The sequence below is a fragment of the Aulostomus chinensis genome, chromosome 8, assembly GCF_037954235.1.
Source record: "Aulostomus chinensis isolate RoL2024-O1b breed Wild chromosome 8, RoL_Achi_v1.0, whole genome shotgun sequence".
In the NCBI taxonomy this organism is placed as follows: Eukaryota; Metazoa; Chordata; class Actinopteri; order Syngnathiformes; family Aulostomidae; genus Aulostomus; species Aulostomus chinensis.
Genome location: NC_141327.1, coordinates 26,950,219 through 26,976,393, shown reverse-complemented (window position 1 = coordinate 26,976,393; position 26,175 = coordinate 26,950,219). Strand labels below are relative to the sequence as shown.

Genomic DNA, 26,175 nt, shown 5'->3' with positions numbered 1-26,175 from the left:
TTTTCTAAGAAATCAAGCCAAAACAGCGACAAAAAAAACCTCTTAAAAAATAATAATAAGCAGAACCTAGAGCTGCAATAAGTTATCGATTAAATAAGGATTTGCTGCTTCTTCTTTTTTTTTTTTTTGGCATGTTTGACCGAAAGTGAAGAGCCTCATGAGTTTTGGATTGTTTGATGGGCAAAAGAAGCCATTTGGACTGGAGATGAGATATTAGAGTCACGTACCGATGCTGATATTCACATTCCAGCTAATCTCATAGATGATGCTGATCCAGATTCCATCATGAAACCGCGGTAAGATCACATGAACATGAACTGATTTTAAATACATTAAAACTGAAGGTGTGTAACTTGTATCTTCTTGTTCTTCTATGGAAGAACTGCAATTCAGCCTCATAATTTGACTGTAACCGTAACGGCAACAATTAAAAACGACATTATAAATATCAGCGCTGGAAATAAAATGGATGTCCTGATATCGGAGTCATTATCAGCGTCGGCAGATGTGCATCAGGTGCTGAACTGATAAAAGTGTACATCGACACATCTGGAGTTTTTCTTTTGGGAAATTCTGATGAGCACTTCTTCAACGACATTTTAAAGATTTTAAACGGTTGATTGTGGAAAATAATCTGCAAATTCATGGCTGATGAAAATAATGGCAGAGCTCTGGCGGATTCGTCGGTGAACCCTTTTTTCTGCTCCGCCATAAAACATACAGACAAAGGAGTGGCATCAGTCACCTCATCTAACGCGGCGAAACAACAAACAGATGTGCGAGTCTGTGAGTGATTCCCTTTCGCTCAATCTAAATGACACTCTTCATATTCTTGGACCGCACAGACACAAGCAGGTGGGCATATGGGATGCGTGATATGTTCTTTGGCTGAGTTCAGGCGTACACAACACAGGCTTTCCACACTCACCAACAGGCATCACGATACGCATTCTAGGTAGTAATGGCACTGGCCGCGCAGGCAGGTAGACAGGCACCTTGACTGAGCTCGGGGTTACAAACGCCGGCTCGCGGTATAGCGGAAAAATAATGGGGGAACACGGTGACTAATCAAATCAACAGAGACTGTGGTCACAAATTTCACACCTCGAAAGTGTGAGCTACTCCTTTTCATGAGAATTAAAGAACGGCTGGAGCAGATTTGTGAGGGCGTTAAAAAAAAAAGAAAAGAACAAAACAAGAACAACAAAAAAAAGAAAGAAATCCTGTATAAAAATCCATAGAGCAGGAGAACAGAACAACACACTCAAACTAAACAGTACAGATCAGTGGGATACAGGGATGTGGAATAGAGGAAGAAAATAAAATGACTGTCCTGAAATGACTAATGTTCTAGCTTCAAAACATACACAATAATACAACATTAAGTTGAGATATGACAAAACTAGGCTGCATTAATAAGTAATAGTACCTGCCTTGTACATACACAATTCAAATAAAATGAAAACAAGTAGCTAGGATACTTGTCTTATCAAAAATATGTAGCTTTGGTAAACATGTTATGTAGAGAACTGTTGTCTGGACATGAGAGATCACTACATGACATCTAGGAATCAAGGGTGAGCATGTTTCTCTTTTGAGGCTATGAAGTCAACGAGAGGAGAAGCAGGCTCAAGTTCCACTTCCCTTTAATCCTCCGTCCTCTCTCCTTGTCACCAGCTGATGAGGAACAGAGACAGCAAAAGGCAGCGAGACTCCTGTACGGAACAAATGAGCTTTCTTTACTGTGCCGAGCACCTATTGAAGAGTTTCTGTGGTAATGTAGCAGCATCGTTATGGTCTGCGGAGGACAGACTCCCCCAGAGCAGAAGTGGAAGACTACTTATCCTCTCTCTCTCTCTCTCTCCTTCCAGCAGTCCCTCACCCTTTTCCATCCGTTGAAGAGGAAGACTGGTCAGAAATCAGATTTTAACACCCCTTCCAAAAAAAATCCACAGTGGAGACAAGACAGGTGAAATCATATTAGTTCCTTTCCTCTGCCTCTTCTGGCCAAGGCTCCTCACTTCATGTAGGTTTGATCCAGGCTTTGATACAGCTTTCCAGATATTCCATTAAAAAAAATACCCCGTCCTTACGTTTCTACCATGCAGCTCATACAACTTTCTGTCACACTTTGCTCCTGCCGTCTTTCTACTTTCTTTCGTTTTCTCCCAGCTTAAATTCGTTTCAAGCCGAATGTACTCCTCTTTTTAAATGATCTTCTCAGCAACTGTTTCCTGTTCCCAAATTTTCAGTCAACCTTCTCCACCTTCCCAATGATCTTCTCCTCGAAAATAGGCAAGATGGCGTCATCGTCACGAACCTCCTCAAAAACTACGCCGCAGTCAAACTCGTCGCTCACCTTCTTGAAGTAGAACCTGCACATACAAAGAGACATGATTCCGTTCAAGCACATTTGTGTAATTTTCACCCCATCTGAAGTAAATAAACCTTACATGAAAAAGTAGTTCCTTTAAAGAGAGCGAGGATCCTACCTGTAGTGGCCCTTTTTGGTAAGCAGCTCCTTGAACTGGCCCAAAGTCACCACACGTCCTTTGACTGATGTTCGGTAAGGGATTGGCTCTCCACAGAAGTAGTAGGCAACCGTCATGTTCTCACACAGTTGGCGTTTACCTGACTTGTGCCTGAAAGAGACAGGGGTCAAAAAAGGTCAAAACTCTAAAATCATGCCCCAAAAAGCAAATACTGACCAATATGAGTCGATATTTACCTCTGCTTAGCTTGCTGTAGTGCGTTCCGCCTCCTCTCTTCCTCCAGCCGCCTCCTAGCCTCCTCCAGCTGCGTGAGGGGGTTGGGAGCTGGGTTGGGGGGCATGGCAGGGTCCTGGATAAAAGGATGCGAGGGCTGGACCTGGGTGGACGATGTGTGGGAGGGGATGGCGGGGGACACCGATGAGGGGTTGTTGCGCAGCTGGGCAGAGACCCAGGGGTGGACAGCGCCAGGTCGCTCCACTGAAGTTGGACGTGGTGACTCGCTGCTGGCCCCCGTCCTCCTGGAGCTGCTGGTGCTGCCGCTGGGGGCGGGGGGAAATAGGGTGAACAAAAGAATGCCAGAGGACTTGACAGGAAACAGAGGATCTGATCACCTTTGCTCAAAATGAGGAGATTCTTGGCTCCTCTTATAATTGAAAGTTTAGTTTACACCTTTAATGCTGTTACATTAAAACTAGAGCGTCATGTTTATCACCACTGAAGTTAGCGGAGGGCTAACAGGAAGCAGCCTGCTGTGCCAATAGAGCGAATCCTGTAAACTGCAGCTACGCACCTGGCCACAACTGGTTTTGTGAGAATTGTGTAAACTCATTTGGCAAGAAAGTGAATGTAAGGGATGTTTCATTTTTAGGAAAATATGATGCAGGAAAACATTTAAAGAGTAATTAGAAGTAAAGGCTGCAGACTCACCCATGTGAGCTTTTCCTCTGTCTGTCTCCTTCCATCATCCACTGCAGGATCTTCTGGTTTCTCTCCAGATCCTCCAGCTGTACCTGGCCTTCTGGGCCACGCCCGCCCTCGTCACCTTTCCCTGAAGTCTCAGATGTCTTCTTACAACCTCGCCGTGAAAGCGTGCTTCCTTTACTGCTGCAGAACCAACAGGGAACGCAACAAGTAGGTACACAACCCAGCTCACTTATTTTGATACATGACAACTTTTCAGTCCACTCAAGTTTTGGTAAAGATTAAAGACACACAGCCATACAAGCCTACCTGTAACCCATGCCCTCCAGCGTGCTGGCTCCAGCACCATCAGCATAGTTTCGACTTCTGCCTGCGTACTGGTTGGCTGGGTCTCCGTTCCAGAAGAAGCTGCCCTGAGACCTCAAGCCTGCATCCTCTTGCCCTTCTCTTCCTCTGTGGTGATAGAGCTGCTTGTGGTGATGCATACCTGTGACAGATGTCAGGGCGGGGCACATTAGTGGCATTCTAGTCTTTCTTCAATAGACTTCAAAAACAAACAATCAACAAGTAGCTCCAAGTAACATCACCCAATAGTTTGTGGACTCCTGTTTTAAATCCTCAAGTTAGGTATTCTGGTTTCTTGATGTCAGCATGATCCTGTCTGATGTTCATGGTGTTTTGGAAACTTAAGTCTTTACTGAGGTAATAAATGTAGTGAGAAGTAGGGCCAGTAGGTAATTGACTTTTTAAGGAACTCAGTAGATTTATAAAGGACATGCAGGATGAGATACTATGGTTTGTACAGATATAGTTGGACATTCCCAAACTGGTTTCATCCTTAAAGGCCCTGCCAGTTTCTACATTTCTGCACCAATATTTCCTTTGCACACAAACTCATTCTAAAATTCCTGGAAAAATGGGAGAGAAACACGACGCATGCTGCCGAAGACGACAACACCATAAACTAAAGCCATAAGAAACTATGGCTGCCACTCCAACCACAAAGCCTTGCTGTGACCACAGGTATTTTCTGTAATCGACCCCACCGAGTCAGCGCACAGCAGGCTGAGAGCTCAACATTCCTGGCCATCACTCAGGGAAACTCTCCCAGCGAGGACGACAACGTTCAGGGATGGTGGAAATATATTCACAGATTTAAATTTCCTGGAGCATTAATTTATAAGAAAAATACTCTTAGAGCACAAACAATGGCATACCAAGCTAGACAGCAACCCGATTTTCATTCAAACAAGCTGGACAGACAACACTGGCCACAGCTGGGTGTGAGACAAGCCTAGAGACTGTTTAGGAAGTGCTGCACTGATGAGACTTACTTCAAGATGCGGCAACAACGACTCTCTTGTCAGTGTCATTATATAAAAAAAATGTAAAAAGATATCTTAACGTCGCCAATCCACGGCCAAACTAAGTCCTCCATACAAACCGAAAAAGGCCTTATTTTTCAAACAGCATAAATGACCTCACTCTTGTATCAACTTCCAGGAGATGGTTTATGTGAGTGAAATCAACAGATTGTTCAATTAAAGTTGGTTGTGGTGTCCTCCTTTTAGAATCCAAGTTTTAAATACCCCAATAGAACCAGTAGTAAGTATAAACTGGAATTTAGACGGGTGGCAGGGATGAACAGAATTATCAAACTGATATGATTGTGTTCATTGAGGTCTCATTTCTAAATATGTACATCTGGAGCCTGTAAGATCTAAAAACACACTGGAAGACCATCCTTACGTGTTTGCTAAGCTCCTCCTCTCTTCTTTATTTTCAGTCTGCCCATTTTTGCCCCGGCATGTACATTTTAATTTCCATTTTTACTTCTGCGGCAGATTTTGGAAAGACCATGGAAAGTGTCTTTGTAAAAACAAAAAAAACAGGGCCCTGAGTGAGCCAATCAACAGACTTTTGACATCTTTGTCGTGTTCCAAGGAAGCATTCACCACATCCAGGTGTTGAAAAAATGAGAGACAAAATTAAGCTCCCACCCCGGACGATTCGATGGGTGTTCCCATCATCTTGTGTGGACCGCATGTGTATGTGGAAACAAGGCAATGAGGTTTAAAACCAAGAATTTTTGGGGAGGTTTTAAAATTACAAGATCTATATTGTGTAGTGGGATATAGCCTAAAAATACTGAGATTTTCACTAATGAGACTGTTGAACAGTGACATGACCACTGGCACAGGTGTACAGGCCCAGATGTTATGATGCACATCACACACTGCCCGTGTGAACCTCAGACTCTGCTTTCACCCCCCCTCTCCTTCCCTTTCGTAGCCTCTTACCTTTGACGCCGGCAGCAGGCAGGCTATGACCTCCCCCTCTGTGAGGCGGGTAGTGAGGTGGGCCAATCCCCCCGTCAGGTGAACGTGACGTTTTGGGAGGAGTGTGTCGACCCCCTCCTCCTAAGGTGCTGTTTGTTGCCCCAGGCGACTGGCATCCCGGCGTTTTCATCACACGCTGTACATGCTCGTCCAAAATGGATTCTGGATCGTCATCATGGCAATCATCCATGGGAACCAGGCCGCCATACGTGGTGACTGTTCCGGTGTTAGCAGTGGTCTCTGAATAATGCGCACCGTAGAGGGGTGGAAACGATGAAGGGAGGGGGAGTGGTATGCTATGAGAAGACATGGAGGTTGTCACGGAGATGTCAGCATCGTCACCCTCTTCTTCCTGTAACAAAATGAGGAAATCTCTCATGGGTCACTTGATATTTATGATGAGGCCGTTATCTACGCAGTCAGACTAAAGGACTGAATGGCCAAAGTAAACTCTTATCTGCCAGTAAATCTCAGTTAATTTGTAGGATGATAATTTATTATTAGAGCAGCTTATGGTCAACTACGGCTGAACACACAGTGGATAGTTAACTTAATGCAGCGTGGTATCAGGTACAGAGTTCAGTGTATGATCCCTGGATTTACACTAGCTGGATCAATTTTCCAATAAATATAACTGATTCACCAAACAATGTTTCTCTATTAGGTGAATTTTGCTGATTTTTAAAATTTTATATATAGATATATATATATATATGTATGTATTTCTGAGGGGGCAACAGCGTGTGATGTGCATCCGTTCAGCTGTGCACTCACCAGTCGTACTCTCTTCAGCCTCTCTTCGAGCCTTTCCTGAGCCTCTCTATCTCTGAGAACCATCTCCAGCCTGCGGATCAGCTCCGCTGCAAACCTCTCAGGCTCTACATGGATGTCCTTTGGCATGCGATACGTGCGCTGTATATAGAGAGACACCCAAAAAAAAAAAATTTGTTAAAAAATGCCATAGATAATAATCCAAATAAGCAGCTAAAATTCAGATGCCAACAAATAGGATACAATAGTGGCTGTTCCAAATGCGAGAAAACATTTCTTTGTATTTTAACCACACAAAAAAGATTAATAACTGAAGGTTTGTTTGACTAAGAATGCTCACACAGCCATTCTGCTTCACAAGGCATGTGTGTGTTTTTTTTATATTTAGAGTTATGTTTCTAGCAGTTGGGACATTCTATTATTTCAAATCCTATTTGGAAGCTGGACCTGTGTCAATATTTTATCACTGATTGTGTCTCGCTACAGGATCTTTATCCTTAAAGCTACAGTGTGCAAGATTATGTCTAAAGCTCTGCTGTAGGTTACGCCTGTGTTACCTTTTCAGCTATGAATTAATGGTGTTGACATGAGCTCTACAAATGACTCGTTTCATTATTGGAATTTGCTCCATTCAGTCCCATAACATTCAAGAAGTCGATAAGAGCTGCACAATTAAATTAGTTTTCAAAATTCCCGTTAGCATCTAGTAGAGGGCTTAACGGTTAACTGTGCCCATAGACCACATTCTGCACTCCAAGACTTCTTATTTTCTTCATGGTAATAAATAAAGCTGCCAGCAGCAAATTTACTAGTACGCTCTCACTTAATATTTTAATTGAATTCATAAATTCAACAATTGAACAGTGGACGCTAACAGGTAGATTAAGTCAGGTGTGTAACTCACAGGTATATGAGGTAGGGGCACACGTCCATTAGCTTTGGCACTTTCATGCATCTCTTTTCGATGCTGCTTCCGATATCTGTATGGAGGAATACCATCTCTGCACGCGCGCGCGCGCGCACACACACACACACACACACACACACACACACACACACACACACACACACACACACACACACACACACACACACACACACACACACAAAACAAATCAATCCCAAATCCTCACAGCTGATTAATTGATACTGCGCTGCAGCGCTGGTATTTAACATGTTGACCCCTGGCAGCATAACAAATGACGGTCGTGATATCAGTGATGAGGAGGCAGTAACTTACACACTGCTGTCGGTCAGCGACAGTGTGTCAGCATCACTTGACATGCTCTGCTGCTCACTGTCATTGGCACTGGTCGCTGGAGCACGAGCGTAGCCCATGTTTGCGTAGTAAGGGTTCACTGGCTCCCTCCAGGGTCTGAGGATGCACGGTGAAGTTATTATTCATGAACTCGCATAAAGGCGAGGGTAAACGCTCATGTACACACAGAGAAGCTCATAATGCTACGATTGATCTATTCGTGTTGACTGGCGATGAAAATCATTTCTGCAACACTTCAGGGCTTTAATGTTTGGTGGCATGTCACTATTTACATTTAATTATTTGCAATCGTTCATATTTTTTTAAGCATACAACAACAATTCATTTGGAAATCATGTTTAGCATTTTCTTTTTGCTTCAGAATCAGTTCAATATGCCAACAACCGCTGAAGCCGACCAAACACGGTTTTAATTACAAAAAAACCCAACAAAGACAAAAGAGGATGCACGCAGAGGTAGACAGAACCATATGAACATTTAACTGATGCCACTGCATCTGGCTCAGTAAGATGGAGGAGACTTAAGAGGAAACTGTGCTGGACAGAAATGCATTCACTTGCATATTCTTTTTGAGAATTTTTGAACATTCGGTTAAAATTTGAGAAACAACCCAATAGAACCTTGACAACAGAGCATGTAATTTTTTAACAAAATTAACTGATTAGACTTGAGAAGAAGAAGTGCTGAATGCACTGGCACTCAACATCATTATTCCAGGTTAACTGAGCTTTGACATGGTGGTATTTTAAAAGCACCAAGGCAAGGCAAGGCAATTTTATTTGTAGAGCCTGTTTTCACCAACAGTTTGTCTCAAAGGGCTTCACATGGCATCATAACAACATCCTCTGCTCTTAGACCCTCACATCGACTGAGGAAAAACTCCATAGAAACCCTTTTAACAGGGAAAAATCTGAGAAATCTCAGGGTGAGCAACAGAGGGAAAACACTTCTCCCCATGATGATCTAAAACATGAACAAAAACAAAGGGGGACTGACAGCTGCACAAAAATGACCTCTATGTTAATTTCAGGTTGATGTTTGACTGAGAAATATTACTATCGCCATCTCAGTTAGCATTAATGGTCCTGGAAAGGATCGCCATCGCAATAGAAACTAACGTGACACACACCTGTACTCCCTGCTGTCCTGCCTCCTACTACTGGCCGAGGCTCTCTGCGGTACTGTTTGCATCAGCAGGCTGTGAGTCAGCCGTCCAGCTGGTGTGTCTCCACACTCCTCCTCATCTTTCTCTTCCTCCACTTCTCGCGGTCCTCCTCCACATCTTCAAATTGGTTTCAATGAGATCCCATTATTCAAACGCTTCAGACAATGTGATCTTGGAATCCAGATGACAGAAGCTGATCCGGGATACAATAAATAAATCTTAACACTGTCTTACCTCCACTCCACATCCTCAGGAAGTGTAGGTAAGTAACCTGGCACAGGCTTGGCTGGCCCAGATGAGGGGCTCTGATCACTGGGGTTCGGCTTGGGGCTCTCTCCTCCGGTCCGTGTGTACTCCAGGTACAGGTCTGACTTTAGGAACAGAGGGTAGGTGTTTTCCTCCATCATAGCCTGGATCTCAGTCTGGGCCTGTGACACATAAACATAGGCATCACAAATCTGCACCCAAAGTCGGTACGAAACAGTGCCTGAAATGATGTCACCATTTCCACGTCACATACATGCTGTTGATGCATCACACTCATTTTAGAGTGAGGCATGGACGAGGTGACAAGCCCTGGCTCTTGGTTTGACACTTTGCGCTCACTTTTGAAACCACACAGGTTATGATGATCGTTTAGGGCAGGGTTTTCTGGGCTTGGCAATTCATTTATATAGCCTCAACTACTACTTTCGCTTCCAGCAACTACACTGACAGGAAAATGATAGAATCGGCTGTGTCGCTACGTGGCCCATTGTGTGACGCATGGTGTGAACTGTTACCCGACTGCCATTAAACACACAACAGGAAGAAGATTCTCAACCCCCAACACGGACCCTGTCCTCATTTCCCCTCCTCGAACTCAAACTAAACAGACACAAATGAGGGTGATTGCTATCGCTTTTTCACAATGTAGATGCAAGACAGTAGACGGCTATCAGTCGCTCACTCCCGTCTGTTGCTCAGAAGTCATCTTCCATTCTTTATGCTATCGACCGCTGCAGTGTGAGGTCAGGGTGTCTCCCAGAGTTGACTCCGGTTCAACTTTTTCAGGTAGGGGCTTTGGTTGGGCTGCCGCTTAACGAATACAAAATAAGACACGCACATCCCCTGGTAGATGCTGGATTTACAAAAAAAAGGAAAAAAAAAGAGCACAACCCATCTAAATACAGCTACATGCACATCCCCAATTCAAACAGACGAGAGAACTTCCTCCCAAAGTCATGAGTGATCTTGTCATCTCAACACTGACCAACGTAATCATGTTTATGATTCTTGCCATGAAGAAGCAGCCCTAACGAAAACCCAGAGCAACACAGGGTAAACCTGTGTTTATGCATCCAACATCCCGGCGACTCTACCACACCACAGAATGTAACAACTGAACATTTTATCTAGCAAAGATGAAGAAAAACAACAGTGAGGAGTTTTCTCTTTTCCTTCGGAATTTTTTTAGCCACTGCTGTAAACAATTTTGCCCGCAATAAAAGCAGCATCACAATACAGCTGTTGTAGATAAACTGCAATGCTAGAATTACCACATCTGTGTGACTTAAGAAACAAACACCACTAATAAGCGGGAATTAGGTTTTCTTCATGTTTTACAAAAAATATTGCTGACAATGATTTTCCAGGAAGAAGTATCCCGATACATTACAGTATCAAAACTGATTGTTCTTACCAGTATTTTATCTTCTTCTATTTGAATTTTCATATAAACAAAACCACCTGCAGCACAACAAGTTGGGACGCTGGGATGTCTCCTCCTGCTCTGCATTTTAAGTTTCCCACCACAGACACCCAAACACCAAGGTAAAAACACAATATCGCACAAGCGTCCAGCCTTGATTGCTTAATATTGTGCCCGGAACAAAGCTCCAAGGTTGAAACATATGGCCAAGTTTAGCGGTGGACATTTCTACCATGGCACAGAACTGACACTGCTGCAGCTCTAGCAGGAACTTCGAGTAGGGCGCTCCACAGTTTTTGACATTCACAAAACCAGTCTGGAGTTAACATCAAGCCAACTTTACACAGCTTAATATACTGTTAACATTGTACTCTATTGGTTTCAACTCAACTCTGTTAGCGATTTCATATTTTTCACCTTTAGCCCATGACAACAGATTCCTATGAACGTGATCTGAGCTGCCATCAGACCCTCAACAGATAGGAAAAGATATAAAAGACAAAGAGCAGAAGAGATGATAAATGGTTAGTGAGGATTCTGGAAGAGGGGCAAATAAAAAAAAAAAAAACGCAGAAAACTCAACTGAGTCTGCGCTGCTAGCGGCACCCTCTCTTTTTCACATAATCCTCAACACTGTCTACATTTGACTGCAGACAAGCAATCTGCATTTACACTACACACCTGTTAGCACAACACACGGGATTCATATACACCATCTTGAGAGATTCCACCCTATCACATTCAAGTAAAGTTGCCAGTTTTTGGAAGTATTCAGGATCTATGGCACAATTTTAGGCACAGGATCCTCAGTGCAGGATAAGTTCCACCAAAGGCCCTCATCATGAGGTAGAACCTTCAAATTATCCAGAAACTTAGTAGACATAAAATAGATGTACTCCCTACGCTTAAGATTGGATCTGGTTAAGCATGTTCACAAACACTAAGCTATTATATTGTGTTAATCACAGTGTTCAAGATCAAGTCAAGGGTCATTCCTAAGATCATTAAGTTAACAGCACCATCGTGGCATATAAACACACACCCAGATCACAATAGCGCTTGGTGTGGAACCACAGACATCACACCACTGCCCAATTACAACTGTTTACACAAGAGAAGTGAATGATATTGTGGAGAGTTATTAATGTTCCTGAGTACACTGCTATCATAGTCATTCATTCAATTACAGCTCGTGTTTACTGACAACTTTACACAGCCATGTTCTTCTGACTTTTTCAGACTTGTAAAAATGCCAAATTCCAATTTTAAACCTGGACTAACACAATCACTTTGTATACTTGACACACTTAGGGAGAAAACTATTACATCCTCCATCTTGCCACTGCATGAACATTTGCAAAGATGAAATGAGATTCTTTTTTAAATCACCTGTTCAAACATGGCAGGGTCTGGATGCGGCCTTCCCACACAGTCTCGGATGAAGCTCTTGGTGGCTGGTTTGATCTGCCTGGAGACGATCCCACTTCCGTCAACGATGTACTTCCTATAGATGGCCTTGGCCAACTTTGCCTTCTTCTCCTGGCTGGTCTTCCTGAACCCCGAGCAGGCGAACCAGAAGTCAAGAAGGTCCGCACACCCTTCCTGGCACAGGAACTTTCGAAACAGCTGGATTCCATCCTGGTCATCGAGGAGTGAGTGTAATGACTCGGCCCACTTCAGGTAAGGTGGAGTTGGTGAAGCAGAGCCCTCAGGTTCATAACCCAAATCCAAGTCGGGGCGACGCGGAGTCGCAGACGATGAGGAGGGTGTGTAACTTGATGAATCTCCCATTTTAGAGGAAGTGGATGACAGGGGAAAGCCAAGTGTTTGGGAAAGGGTGTTTGGACGGGTGTTAGCTGACTGGACTGGGGGGTCCACATCAGATCCCTCCTCACCAGGAACTGGGGGTCGCGGTGCATCCTCTGTGAAATGGGCCGGCCCACCCAGATGGGCCACAACGCCACCACCACCACCCCTGTACCCAATCCCATGCAAGTCTCTGACAACACTCATGTCTCTGATTGCACACAGCAGAGGTCAGACTTCCCCCTCCAGCAATGATTTTGTAGACAAACAATTCACCCTGGGATGAAGACAAGAATAGCAGTTAGTAGCTGCAATGAGTGTTGACACAAAGGAAACAAACACTGACTATGATTCACTGTCAGCCCATTGCTGTCATGCATTACCAAGAGGCAAAACATGAAATGAGATCATGAGGTGAACAGATAGAAGACAACATACACAGTTTAAATGTGGCTTAATAGGATAAACAGAGGCATGAGGTGAATTGTTAAAGCAATACACACTTAAAAAAAGTTAAGATTGCTATTTTGATGTGCTATCGTGACAATACATGTACTTCTTTACTCTCAACTTTAAGCTGTAAAATAAGACGAGCGTCTCTCAAAAAACCGTTAAGGAAAACATACATCAAAAGCTCAAGTTCACCATTGTGTATTTGTTGCTAGTTTCACCACAGTTAGCCTAAAAGCTAGCGCTAACAGCTGTGAAAACAATGTCGAAACTTTGCACGGCTCGATTTGATTCCGTCAATAACCAGCAAATGGTGACGAGCTAAGACAGCTAGCTAGCCTTGTAGCAATGCCACCACCAATGCCAGCGCTTTGAAGTGAGAATCTCATTCATCTTGGCCTGCAAAGACGGTGGGGGATGGGTACAGAAACAAACTCTACAACCACATAAGACGGGCCTGCGTGTAAAAAACACTTCAACACCGCCGCGCTTTGTACGTGTATTGGCGTCCGGCTAACTTGTAGAGAGGACACGCAAAGTTTCAGATTGATTAACTTTATCAAAGCGGCCGTTCAGAGATCAAACAAAACAAGAAAGCGAGGGCACGTTTTCCACTCTCCTGGCCGCAGCGCCAGCTAGCTAGCTAGTTTGGGTTAGCTTGCTAGCTTAGAGAGGTGAGTTAATGTCCCGTGTTTCCTTCAAAAGTGTCTGCCCTACCGTCTCTGGAAGCCCGTTCCCCGTAATCCGCTGCATTGGGGATACTGGCGAGAACTGTGTGCTCCAAAAGGCAGCATATGGATAGCTTTTTTATATTAACTTTAAACGAAAATAACCCCCGTCGCCTTGCTCTTAACACCCCATGGTGGCTGGTTTCTGAGCAATAATACAGAACGAGAGGCTCCGACCGTGCGTGCGCGCCGCCGCCGACGACGCCGCCGTGCGGGAAGTGGTACGTTTATAGAACCGTGACTGATAGAACAGTTGACGTGACGATTTCTCAAAAATTAATTTATGAGAAATCGCCAATTAAATTGCACTTACATCGCCAGGTCATATCTTCTGCACACACCTGAGGTTTTCGCAGTGATTCTATTTCACGTCACTGATTTTAATCCCCAAACTATGATGAATGTTGGTATTTTACTGGTTGTCGACAGTCATTTAAAAAAAAAAAAATTATAAGTGGTAAAGAGAGATATCTAATGATATCGTATCGATGCGTAGTAAGTTTACACAATTGCATACTTAGTCTTTAAAACGCAGGAAACTTGTGACGTAAAATTATTTTTCACATATAAGAATCAGGTGTTTCATGATGAAATGTAGTAGTTAAAATGTGAATCCTCTCAACCTGCAGAGTTTAACCATCAGATCCCATCTACCTGTAACTGGTATAAGTATTTAGATTTAGACTCCTGTACAGCTAAAAAAAAGTCATGCATTTGCCGTTTTACTCAAGTTAAAGTGCTAAAATCAATAAATGTATTCGATAAAATCATTTGACTCAAAGGTTTTGTCGAATGTTCATTCTTACCGCTATCACTGCAGCCAAGTCACAGATGACTTTAAAATAGGAATTAAAAATGTAGTTGTGACAAAAATGTGATGATCAATTGTTTTAATTAATCTGTATAAAATAAGCCCAAATGATTAAAAAAAAATGTATTCAACATATGTGAGGATTCATGTGTTCACACATTTTTGTATATTAATACTTGGTAGAAAGATTTAATTTTATGTCATCACATTAAGTGGAACGAAAAAAATAGTGTCTACTCAATTTTCTGAAATGTAACTTTTAACGGCTGCCAAACATAATGAAGTAAGAAGTATATTTTTGATATGTGTGAGTGTTTTACAATAGCCTACAGCCTATCGTTGAATTGTTCTTGGACATAAAATTTCAGTAAATCTATTTCATGTTAGGAGCAACACAGTTTGTGTCCAACAACTTCCCAGAACTTCCCAGCTCTATGCGTCGAAGTTCTATATCAGACTACCGAAACTAGGCTAAATAGCGCCCCTGGCGACGTATACTGGTTACTACATAATTGACAGTGAAATGAAATCGAGACCGCTGTAATTATTAGTGGCGATGATCGCAGGGCTTATGACGCGTCAGTCCGTCAAATAGTGCGGAGAAGAGATGAATGGAAAAAAAATAGAACAAAAAAAAAAACGAGGACACCAGAATGCGAGGCACATTCCACGTGGTCTCCTCACACACAAACACACACACACACACACAAGCAAAAAGTGGTTTCATCGCGGTTCTCTTACCTCTGACCAGGTGTTCAGTTACCCGAGCTCATCTCCGCCGCCGCCACCTGAGCATCCCGCTTGTCACTCCCTTTCTCCAGGCTGTCAGTCAACCAGGAGCACCGAGCGTCTCTGCCCCGGCTGGTGTGCGTGTGTGTGTGTGTGTGTGCATGTGTGTGAGTGTGTGTTGGCGAACGAGAGAGAGAGAGAGAGAGAGAGAGAGGGAGAGAGAGAGAGGTTAGACATTCACACTTACATCAATTTCTTGGAGATTGAACCTCAATATGAAACCAGAGGCAATGACCGCTGATATCATCCAAATGTTCATGACATCTAAAATCTGAAAGTCAAGGTTTCCACGTGTGGCTGTTTGACGGTTTTAAACGTGTGATGCTACGCATTTTTCCTAGTTGACGTCTGTCATGGTTCACAAATAAAGTGTACTTCAAATGATTTTTTTTTCTTTTTCCTTTTTGCAAAATTACCCCAAATCTCTAAATTCACCAGTGCATGAAGAAGAAAAAAACACATAAAAACAAAACGATAGTTTTCCGTCAGTATCTTTTCTTCAACTGTGAATGTTATTTATCAATTTATCGATTTGTGTTACGTGGGAACGCAGCACGGTGGTGCAGTGGTCAGCACTGTGGCCTCACAGCAAGAAGGTTCTGGGTTCGAGACCCGGCTGGAGCACAGGATCTTTCTGTGTGGAGTCTCCATGTTCTCCCTGTTCCTGCGTGGGTTCTCTCTGGTACTCCAGCTTCCTCCACAGTCCAAAGACATCAAGAGGGGACGAGGCTGATTGATACTCTAAATTGACTGTAGGTGTGACTGTGAGAGCCAATGGTTGTCTGTCTCTATGTGTTGGCCCTGCCATGGACTGGTGACCTGTCCATGGTGAACCCCGCCTCTCGCCCTCAAGCTGCTAAGATAGGCTCCACCCCCCGCGACCCTTAACAGGATGGATGGAAATGTAAGAACGTACCAGCAGAACCACACTCTGGATCTCATTTCAATACGAGACGCGTTTACAGTCACCAACTGAAAACAGGTTCCACAATCTTATACAAATAACTAAAAATAAAATGAAATGGCTCCATGATCATGGAGTTACTTTTGTATCTCACTGTAAAAAACTTGGACAACAGAGGGTTTGCAAACAAAAGTGATCTCAGAGCCCAACTATTAACAGCAAAATAATGTTTTTAATGTGCAGGCACTGATGGCTCTGCTCATCAATATGTTGTTTGCAAACCATTTCCTGTTTGACTCGATACAAACGTAACTCCAGACGCCGCCAGGATGAAGAGGAGTCAACATGCTGTTTACCAGGCTGCCTCCTGTTCGTCAGGCTCTCCGTCCCACGAGGAGGAGGAGAAGCTGGTGGAGGCATCGTCAGGGTCTGGGGGCTCAGCTGACATCCAGACACCCGCTCTGGTCGCGGTCTCCCCCTGGGCAGACTGCTGATCCATGACGGTCTGAACCTGAACCGCCAAATTCTTCGTCAGTGTCACATCAGTGTTGGAGCTCACGTTCCCTCCTTTCAGACGATATTTAAATGAGAAAACTGCACACGTGAAAACGTCAGAGAGGCAACAAGTATAACAAATACACAAACATATATTACTACAGTGACATACAGTAGCTTGGAGTAGAGTTCTGCAGGTCGCATAACTTAACGTACAATTTGACTTTTGTGTCCCACATGGAACATCAGTAGCTCCACCCAACCAGAGAAACAATGGCAGGAAGTTTAGATATCACATGGATTCTGGAAGGTTAACACCAACCTCTGGACTCGGATATGAATTCCTTCTGATTGAGTCACTCAGGTTCAGGTCGTTTGCACCTTGGTTAGGTGATTAAACCTGATTATGATTAGAATATGAGAGTCTGTGTGCCGGGCGGCGCGGTGGAGCAGTGGTCAGCACTGTCGCCTCACAGCAAGAAGGTTCCAGGTTCGAGCCCCGGCTCCAGCACGGGATCTTTCTGTGTGGAGTCTACATGTTCTTAGGCTCCAGCCCCCCCACAACCCTTAAAGTGGTAGAAAATGGACGGGTCTGTGTACTGCAGTATTAAGACTACGGATCATAAGTATTTGTATTTGTCAGTATTCCTTCCATTATGTTCAGTCTGACCTGAGTGGGCTGAGACGGAGATCTAAACAACTTTTTCTGAGTGTGTTAATGAAGACAGGCAGCTCGTTTGCAGCTGCAGCTTGAGAGGATGATGATGAGGATGAGGATGAGGATGAGGGTGATGATGATGATGAGGGTGATGATGATGATGACGATGAGGAAGCTTTTGGCAGCACGTTTGATTGGCAGACATTACAGCCAGGCTAAAGGGGCTTCATTATGAAAATGTATTCATATCAGTTTGGCTTATACCCACACACATACACACACACGCACGCACGCACGCACGCACGCACGCACGCACATGCACAGGTTCCTGCTGCAACAGGCTGCTGGTGTTCCTGCAGTTCCCCCCCAGAGACAATGAGGAGAGAGAGAGAGAGACAAAGAATGAATACGGAGGAGTATGAACTTGACCTTTATGATGTCTTGGTGAGGAGGGGTTGGGGGCATGTTGGTACTTATGAATCTATAATGAACCTTGACTCTCTATGTGTGTGTGTGTGTGTGTGTGTGTGTGTGTGTGCGTGTGTGTGTTATAGACATCTGAGCTCTTAGCTGAAGAAAGGTCATCACACAAGGGGGCATTAATACACCTGACTCTCTCTTTCTCTCTCTCTCTCTCTCCATCCATCCAGCCATCCATCCATCCATCCATCTGTGTGTTTGTCTTTCTATTGATTTAACCCTGAATTTTAAAAACTTATAGGTGACCGGCAGGCATTTACATCCCACACACCTGATGCTTGGCAGATGTAATTTTTTACCACATTATCGATTTAGCGTGTTAGCAGGCTGACATTTAAGAGCTAGCGGCCACTGGGAGAGCACCTCACATCTGAATCACTCTTAAAACTTAACGGATTGCTCCTCAACCCAATCAACGGACAAAATTTCATCAGAATTCATCCCTGACTTTTGTGAGTTTTCCTGCTAACCTGCTGACAACCCCCCCCCCCCCCGCCCATACATGTGACCACATGACCTCCTTGGAAAAGTTAATCAGCGCTGAAGAAAAAAGTACACCTGAGGCTGATGATGTCTTCATTTTTTGCAGATATTCGATCAAAAACTGAGGTATTAGACTGCTGATGGTGTGAGATGGAAAACAGAGATATCATCTAAGCTGTTACAGGATGAAACGCTTGGATGAAATCGACATTCAGAACATACAAAGTTCATTTTGATCTGCATTTGTCCCTGTAAGCATTAAAAGCTTTAGTATGGTCAATTGTTTCAGGGTTGCGCAGCACAGCACACCATATTCAAATCAGACAATTCTGAGTCATATCAGAACAGAGTATTTCTAGAACGGAGTAGTTCTAGAACGGAGTAGTTCTAGAACCTTGGTTTTCATCTACTTTGGAGAAACGCAGCATTTCCTCCTGGGGGACAGCAGCGTTTTAACAGGCAGCATCGTGGAGCGGTCCCAGGCTCCGCGTGAGCGACCATCTGCTCTGACCAGCTGGTACCAGGCCACAGGTTCTTTTCCCCAGTGAACATTTGGACTTTTATTGGTAGAACAGGTCTTGGTAAGAACTCTAACAATGGTTCTATTCAAGCGTTCCACTGATTTACGACGTAACAGCCCTGAAACGAGGCAGCGAAATGGGACTCAGCCTTCATTGATTTCATCTGTACTGTACGGCAATTGCAACTGTAACAGCGTATGTTATAATTTAATTAAATGAACACACACACACACACACACACATTTTGTGCGCACATGTCAGAATTCTTCCAGTAATATTCAAAGCATGCTGAAAATACTTTCATTTGACATTTTTTTTCCATTTATCCTTTTGAAAATTATCATTTTTATTTATTCTAATTGATCTTATTGATTCATTCAAATATGTATTTATTTTACAGGTGTCATATAACGACTGGTTCGCAGCCCTAAGAAGCCCCTCAGTGGTCCGAACATGTTGCTTATTCTGACGACTTAATTTGGTGCTGATTTAGCAACTTCAGTTGAAGCTCTTTCAGACACGTCGCTCCTCGGTTGCCTCATTCGTTTAAATAATTACTGGGTTACACGTTGTGGATCCTCTCTACGTTTAATCAACCACAACATACATCATGTCTCAATTTATCTACCGTCTCTTAATTTAAACGTCAAATGAACTGTGTCACGATATGAATCGATGTTAAAAAGTGACTTAATGTTGTCAGCCATATCCGAATTGTTTTGTTTCCTATTTTGTGTAGGCGTTGCAGAGATTTATATGTCAGCTACTACTTCCTATGATATGACTGTCACTGGTAAATGAGCAATCAACTGACAGCCTCTGCGAGTTACTAAAACCAGCTTCTGTAAAAAGACATAGTGAATCTCTATCAAACCATCCGCAAGTGATGAAAATAGCAACTTACAGTTCTGATAAAAGTGAAATAATAATTCTGAAATTGCGGCAGGCCCTTTAGACTGGAGAGATGGGGCTTTTTGTCAGTGTGCCGGTCAGCTCAGGGGTTCCTTTGTTCCAGCTGCCACAGCAGATTTGGGCGTCTGTACGGAGGCCTGTCAGAAACAGGCTTATCTCTTGGGGGCCTCCCAGCACAAAGACCCATTTAGATGCTCACAGCCAGTGAAATCTTCATTATATACTTCTTGAAAGGGAAACAGACCTCTGCTCTTAAAGAAAATTAATTGGAGACAAGTATTTTCTTTAGTTGCTGTAACAGCTCCAAAACAAAGAGGGACGAGGATCTCGTACAGTGGGTCTGAGTGTGTTTGATATCCTGTGTAGGTGATTTTGACACTACAGGTTGGTTTTAGCTTGTTTTTACTCTAAATTTAAAGAGAAATATTAAACCAAGAACAATAAAAGTGAGAGTGAATCACCTCTGAAACACAAAAAAAATTCGCAGCACAATTAGTTTTTACAATTTTTTTTCTTAAAAACGATACAATAGAACTGAATATTTTGTAAAATAAAACAACCTTAACTATCGATATCAAGGCCGTGCAGCTATCTATCTATCTCTCCGTGATCCGTCCACCTATCCATCCATCTGCTGGCCTTTCCCAGCCATGCCGGTAGTAAGAGTGTCAGTATATCTGCCATGGCGTCCTGCTGATGTGTATTGTGATGGAGCTGAATACTCCAGCTACCAATATGGCTTGCACCAATACTGGATTAGCCACAGTGGATTAGCTGGCTGCCCTCCTGCTGCTTATTCAAATATTGTTTCACGTATTGTCATCATTGGGGCAGAGCTCTGGCCCAGTAGCCTGCAAGCTACATAATATTCTCAAAGAAAAACCTGAAAAAAAAAAAATCCTTGCCTCCATTTCCTCACAAAACCATCTGATTTCATTTTTGAGCGAATGTGGATTTTAGACCAGGGAAGGGATGGGAGAAAATGGGTTCTGAGCGCATCTGCAGCTCTAGTACAGCCAGAAAAAGGAGGATGGAAAGATGATGGGAAGCAGAACCCAACCAAGGCCAAAATCAGGCATGAAAGCATGCCTTGATCTTTGATACATGGTGTTTTTCTTTTTTTCCTCTCCCTTTCTCCCTTTCGCCCTCACACATACACTTGGGAGTCAAGGCAATTGATGTGCTGCCTTTGATGGCAAAGAGAGGCCTATATTAACAGCCAAAAGACCATGATGAAAGGGCTGAAAAAGAAAGAAAATGGATAGAAAATGTGTTATTAAAAAGAATGGCAAGTCATGATAAATACTTGGGATGGAGAGATGGTAACCAGACATCGGGGTGTTGAGGGTTTGATGGTTTAACGGCAGCGGAGGAAAGGTAGACGGGGAGCTTACCGTGCTAGCCCAGCGGTAGTGGTGGCTGAGGTTGGCTTGGTGGTTCCAGTATGTCATGCTGGTGGTCATCCTGTTAGAATGAGGGGAGTGAATACACCAAGGTTCCTCCTGGTGATTCGGTGGTCTGGACACTAGTGGACGTCCCATTGCAGAAGCGGTCGCCATCTTTGTCCCGTTGTTGTCTTGGATATCCTCTCCTGCGTCTTCATCCCTCCCTCTCTCCTTTGATCATGCCTCCCTCCCTTGCTCTCTGCCGTATGACATCATCACGCAGCGGTATCGACAAGCATCAAAGAACCTCTGGGCAGGACTGTGTATCAGTCTCTGTGCATTTGAAAGAGGTGTAAATATGGAGCATAAAGAGTGCTGGAACACCCCCCGTTTCCCCGCATCCACTGTTCCTTGTCTCCCTGCAGATGGGTGGTTTATTAGGCCAATGCAAAACTAAAACACACACACCCACACCACCCATCTCTCAGACGGGTGTATCCCGAGGCCCCCTGCTGTGACTGCAGCGTTTGATGATGTGTTCAACAGCTTCATTCATCCCAACGCTTTCTCCTCTTCGCCTTCCTCATCCTCACCCGTCGCTTCAAGCGGTTTCTGCAAACACAAACGTGATTCCCAGTCAACTTTGTGGCTGGATGACAGTTAATTCCTCCTCCAACTGATCTAGCAACACTCCTCCCTGGTGATCGCCACCCCTCCTTCCGCCTACATTGACTCTCATCCCCTTCCCTCTTACAGCTGGTCGGTACCATTCCCAATCCTGTTAGAGTTGTATGTCCTCTTAAGGAGCCCTTCTGTCTGTCTGTCATCCGGCTGAAAATCACATATACATGTTTTACTGTCACACTCTCAATCCTCACGAGCAGCTGCTGGCCAATCCAACGCAACCCCCCCCCCCCCCCAAAAAAAAACCCCACAGAAATGAGCTTTATAATAGCAGCAAAAACAATAAAAACAACAAAAAAAATTCGCCTAAAACTGTCCTTTAAGTAGAAAGTATATTTTGAAAGAGGAATAACCACAGAAGCCATTAATTTAAGAGTTTAAAGTTTTCAGTTTAAAGTAAAGCAGTTTTTGTTGTTAGGTGCGTCAGTGGGACGTTTCCCCCCCAAACCCTCCTACGATGCCTCGATTTAAATAAAAGTTTCAAAGGTGCAGTTGTCTGATGCTCTGAAGAGTAGGGAAGATTTACGCAAACTTCGGAAAATTGGAAACAAAGTTGCGTTCTTGCGTTTATTGTTTATCGCCTTGCGAGCCCTCAGCTTCACTGGCAACAGCAGTAAAATGCTGCTTATCAGTGGATGCAGTAAAACGAACGGTGCGTGTTTTTTTAGGGTATCATACACGCATGTAAGGGGGGCGGGTTTGCTGCTACGATAGTCATTTTTACACACTTTAACTGTCAAAGTGGGATTTCAACGGCTGATAGCAATGATGGCGTGCTCCGATGGGAGAACAGAGGATTGTACTGCTGAATTATCATTTTAATGGCGTTGTGATCTCTGCCCCCCAGCAGGGATTTGCTGATGTGCTGAGGGGCTGGTGATGGTGCTGTCTTGAACAGTACGCTCTCTCTAGCGGGATCCTGGTAAACACTGTCAAATGTTTGTTTTATCTTTATCTTCCCATCTCAGTGGTCTCTCCCCAGTGACTACGCATGAAAATGATCTTTAAGTTATATCTGCTACAGTATGTTTACTGGGCATTGTCCTTGTTAAGCAATATAAATGCATGTAAACCTTTATCAAATTTAACCTTTGCATTCCTAGGAAGTTCCTTGAGAGATGTCTTTTTGTTTTTGTTTTTAAGGAAACCTGGTCAGGAGAGCACAGATTTACAAAATGTATAAAAACAAGCAGGACAACTCAGGATATGCAGCCTTCATAAAGTAGAGGACTTTAGAACGGATAAGGGGCAGTAGATACTCAGTACAAACTAGAGTTTAGGAATAGCAATTGTACCCAGTATTAAAGCTCTAGAACCTTTTTTTCTTTTTCTATATGAATTCTGACACTGCACATATCGAACAATACTACTGAGTACTGAGCCCTTGCCAGAGTGTTTGAAATATAAATGAATAAAGCGCGAGGAAGAATATATATCCTTTTATGCAGTAGTGGGAAAGTATCAAAAGTAAAAGTATATATGCCAGGTGATACCTGAGTGTTCAATCATCATGTTTATTGGTGCGTGTTCCAGTTGTACTGCTCTGATTACTTCCTCCTGAAGTTGTCAGGCTTCAAATTTGAAAGTACGTCATCATCATCATCATCATCATCATCAATATCATCAAGTTTTACCATGTTATGTTTTTTATACTGCATCATATATTCAGAATAAATGGTAACTGATGTGTTCAGAAAAAGTACAAAGTCCCCTAAAATACAAACACAGATTACTCGACACTGTACTTAAGCGTGGTACTTGAGAACTGTGTTTGGTTCCGTTCCACTGCTGCCTGTATGTAATATTAATCAGAGCTAGCTGAGCTAACTGGGAAGAAGCAGGGTCTTGTTTCGATCTGATGCGGTATTCAGTTGGTGCATAGATACTCATTGATACTGATCTTGCAGTATCCAGTCCTGGTGTGAGAATTTTGACAACAATAAAAGCTCTGAGTACTTCTTCCACCGGGGCATGTGGCCCCCGGCCCCTCTGCCCTGAGGTCCCTTCCATAATTGCCGTGTTAGCGTTATGCAAAGATGCGTCTCTCTGCAGCCGTCCATGTAAATCACCCTCAACAGACATTATAGAGAAAACTTATGAGAGGAAAAACTGTTTACGCTCCCTGTCGTTCATTCATGTCTGCCTATCCTGAGATTCTCCCCCCTCAGCAGATCTGTTTCTCGGCTTTATGACCAAAAATCCCAGCCTTCCTCTCCCTCTACTGTCAAATCACATAAACAGTCATTTACATTCAAACAGCGACTTCATCCCAGGTATTAAAAAACAACAACAACAACAACAACAACAAAAAACTAATTTCACAACATTAATAGCAACCCCCTTAAAAATGCCCACTTATTTCCTTCACAAATGACTTCCCATAATCCTAATCAACTAAATCCGTCTGCTGACTGCGCCCTCTCTGAGAGGACAAACGGGAATGTTTGGATTCAATACGAGCACTCTCGGCCTACCTGTAGGATTGTTGGGGGGGAGAACGCGAGCAGCAGCAAGCTGACAGGCTGTAGAGGTTTGATAAGCATTTCTCATTACTGAGCCTCATTCACACAGCCGGTCTCCTCACACACACACACACACACACACACACACACACACACACACACACACAATGTTGATGTTTTCCAAAATACATTCCCATCATTCTAACAATAGATAGAAATAAATAAACTATTGGCGCGTGTGCATGTATGTGACAAGAGAAAAGCATGTGGGAAGCTTCACCTGCCCAGAGGGGATGGTTAGAATAAAAAAAACAAAACAAACGTAAACATCTCTGCAGAGCAATAAATACCAAATTTGCAAAATTCATTATTAGTTTTTGTCATGGTTTTTTGAGGCTGAAACATGTCATAAAGCAAATATCAGTTATTGTCTTTTTGTATTCGTCATATTCCACTCAAAAAGTGTAATTCTCCTTTTAATAAGGTGTCACTTTCTTATCGATCTGCTTCACGTTGGCTCCAGTAGTGGTAACTTACACAGTAGCAGGGGTTGATCAGGCTTGACGTGCTGGAGCAGCTTGTGCAGACCTTGAACCTGTCTGGTCGAACGTGGTGTGAGTCTGTAATCGGTTACCTGGAGGACAATCGGTCTGAAGGAGAGAACAAACAACTCCACCGCCTCCTCAAATGGGAGGTTTGGGTGTAGGATTAGCACCCCTACCCCATAGAATCCCTCTTGCTACAGAAACGAAGACAAGGGAGCACAAAGAAAACATGGGGGAACTCATGAAGCCCTTCACGGCCCACACCCCAGAATGGGTGTCAGACTTAAGTAATGACTTATAAGTGACTCTGAAACGTAGAAAACATCAGCCACGTAAATTTAACATGAAACCAACTAGGACTGTCTTCGTGCGCTTGAAGCTAACGGACACTGTTAGCTTGAAGCTAACGGCTTGCTAACTAATAACAGCAAAATGGTCAAAAAGAGATAGAATCTACATCTTCTTTATCAGCTGTATGTTCAATAATCAACAAACACCGTGATGTAACACCTGAGGAAGTGATGGTCTTCAGGTTAGAGAATTCAGGGGGGTCACCAGTCCCGTCCCCAGCCTGGATGAGTCTGGGTGGGGAAAGTAAAGACGCTTACTGAGCAGCTTCCAGGTATGATGAGGTTCAGTCGAGTTTTACCCTGAATATGAAGTTAAAAAAAACAACAACAAACCAACAGAATTCATGCTTGCTCATGGCCGCGCCAAACCGCACGTGTTTTAGTTTCGATGCTTTTACTAATTGACGCATTTGAGAGTTTGTGTGCAGAAGAACAAACAACAAGATACTACATTGGCGTGCACATCCTGTCCACTACCACCACTATTACTACTACCCTGTCAGGCTGACCTTTCCCTTTACTCACAAAATCTTTCCAGCTCATCCTTCACTCCCAGTGGACGTGTGTGTCAAATTTGAAGAAATTCCTGCAAGGCATACCTGATATGTCACTTTAATGACATCAGGATGTGTGGGCAGAGGGGTGACAGGATGTTCAGTGTTAACAATTGCACCTCTGGTTGGTGTCTAAATAATAAATGAGGACATCATTTTAACCTGAAGCTTTGATTGTGCACTTTAGTCATAAATATGTATCATAAGTGAATGCGACATTGCCACAGAATTTACTGGTTATTGTTGCCGCGTTGACCGCAAATTCACCCATTAGCTTTCACATGTTCTGGAGACCTTAAATTTTAGCCTCACCGTGTTCATTCTGTAGAGGGAACAGGCTACATGTGAGAGGGTTGAGGCCATTGTTTGGGTAAAGGGAGACAAATGAGACCCTGGAGAGCACTACTTAGCGACTCATAAAGGTCAGATATGGACCCACACCAATGGATGCTAATCCTGACCCCGGGGACCGTGAGCACACGCGCCTGTGGATGCAATTGT

The 26,175-nt window shown here is 43.5% G+C and overlaps 1 protein-coding gene across 3 annotated transcripts; it reads right to left on the bottom strand.

Annotated features, from left to right (window-relative positions):
• Positions 1–108: 108 nt before the first annotated feature.
• Positions 109–21,292, bottom strand: LOC147257849 (axin-1-like). 3 transcript variants are annotated; one of them, XM_086212040.1, is made up of 15 exons: positions 21,089–21,292; positions 16,502–16,656; positions 15,194–15,313; positions 12,047–12,740; positions 9,202–9,395; positions 8,932–9,084; positions 7,764–7,898; positions 7,428–7,524; positions 6,527–6,664; positions 5,714–6,104; positions 3,723–3,900; positions 3,420–3,596; positions 2,729–3,031; positions 2,493–2,642; positions 109–2,375 (listed from the first exon to the last, which is right to left on the bottom strand). In XM_086212040.1, the coding sequence occupies exons 4-15, from the start codon at positions 12,668–12,670 to the stop codon at positions 2,249–2,251; spliced, it is 2,667 nt and encodes an 888-aa protein (XP_086068166.1). In that variant the 5' UTR covers positions 12,671–12,740; positions 15,194–15,313; positions 16,502–16,656; positions 21,089–21,292; the 3' UTR covers positions 109–2,248. The 3 variants fall into 3 exon arrangements, with proteins under 3 accessions (XP_086068166.1, XP_086068165.1, XP_086068167.1); XM_086212039.1 differs by lacking the exons at positions 15,194–15,313; positions 16,502–16,656; positions 21,089–21,292 and adding an exon at positions 13,631–13,814; XM_086212041.1 differs by lacking the exons at positions 15,194–15,313; positions 16,502–16,656; positions 21,089–21,292 and adding an exon at positions 13,631–13,814 and having other exon boundaries at positions 3,420–3,593.
• Positions 21,293–26,175: the final 4,883 nt, after the last annotated feature.

Coding starts and splice junctions, on each gene's coding strand:
- LOC147257849 (XM_086212040.1), bottom strand. CDS start 12,670: ATGAGTGTTGTCAGAGACTTGCATGGGATTGGGTACAGGGGTGGTGGT. Junction 7,525..7,763: donor TCGCTGACCGACAGCAGTGT/GTAAGTTACTGC, acceptor GCGCGCGTGCAG/AGATGGTATTCCTCCATACA. Junction 6,105..6,526: donor GGCTGAAGAGAGTACGACTG/GTGAGTGCACAG, acceptor ATTTTGTTACAG/GAAGAAGAGGGTGACGATGC.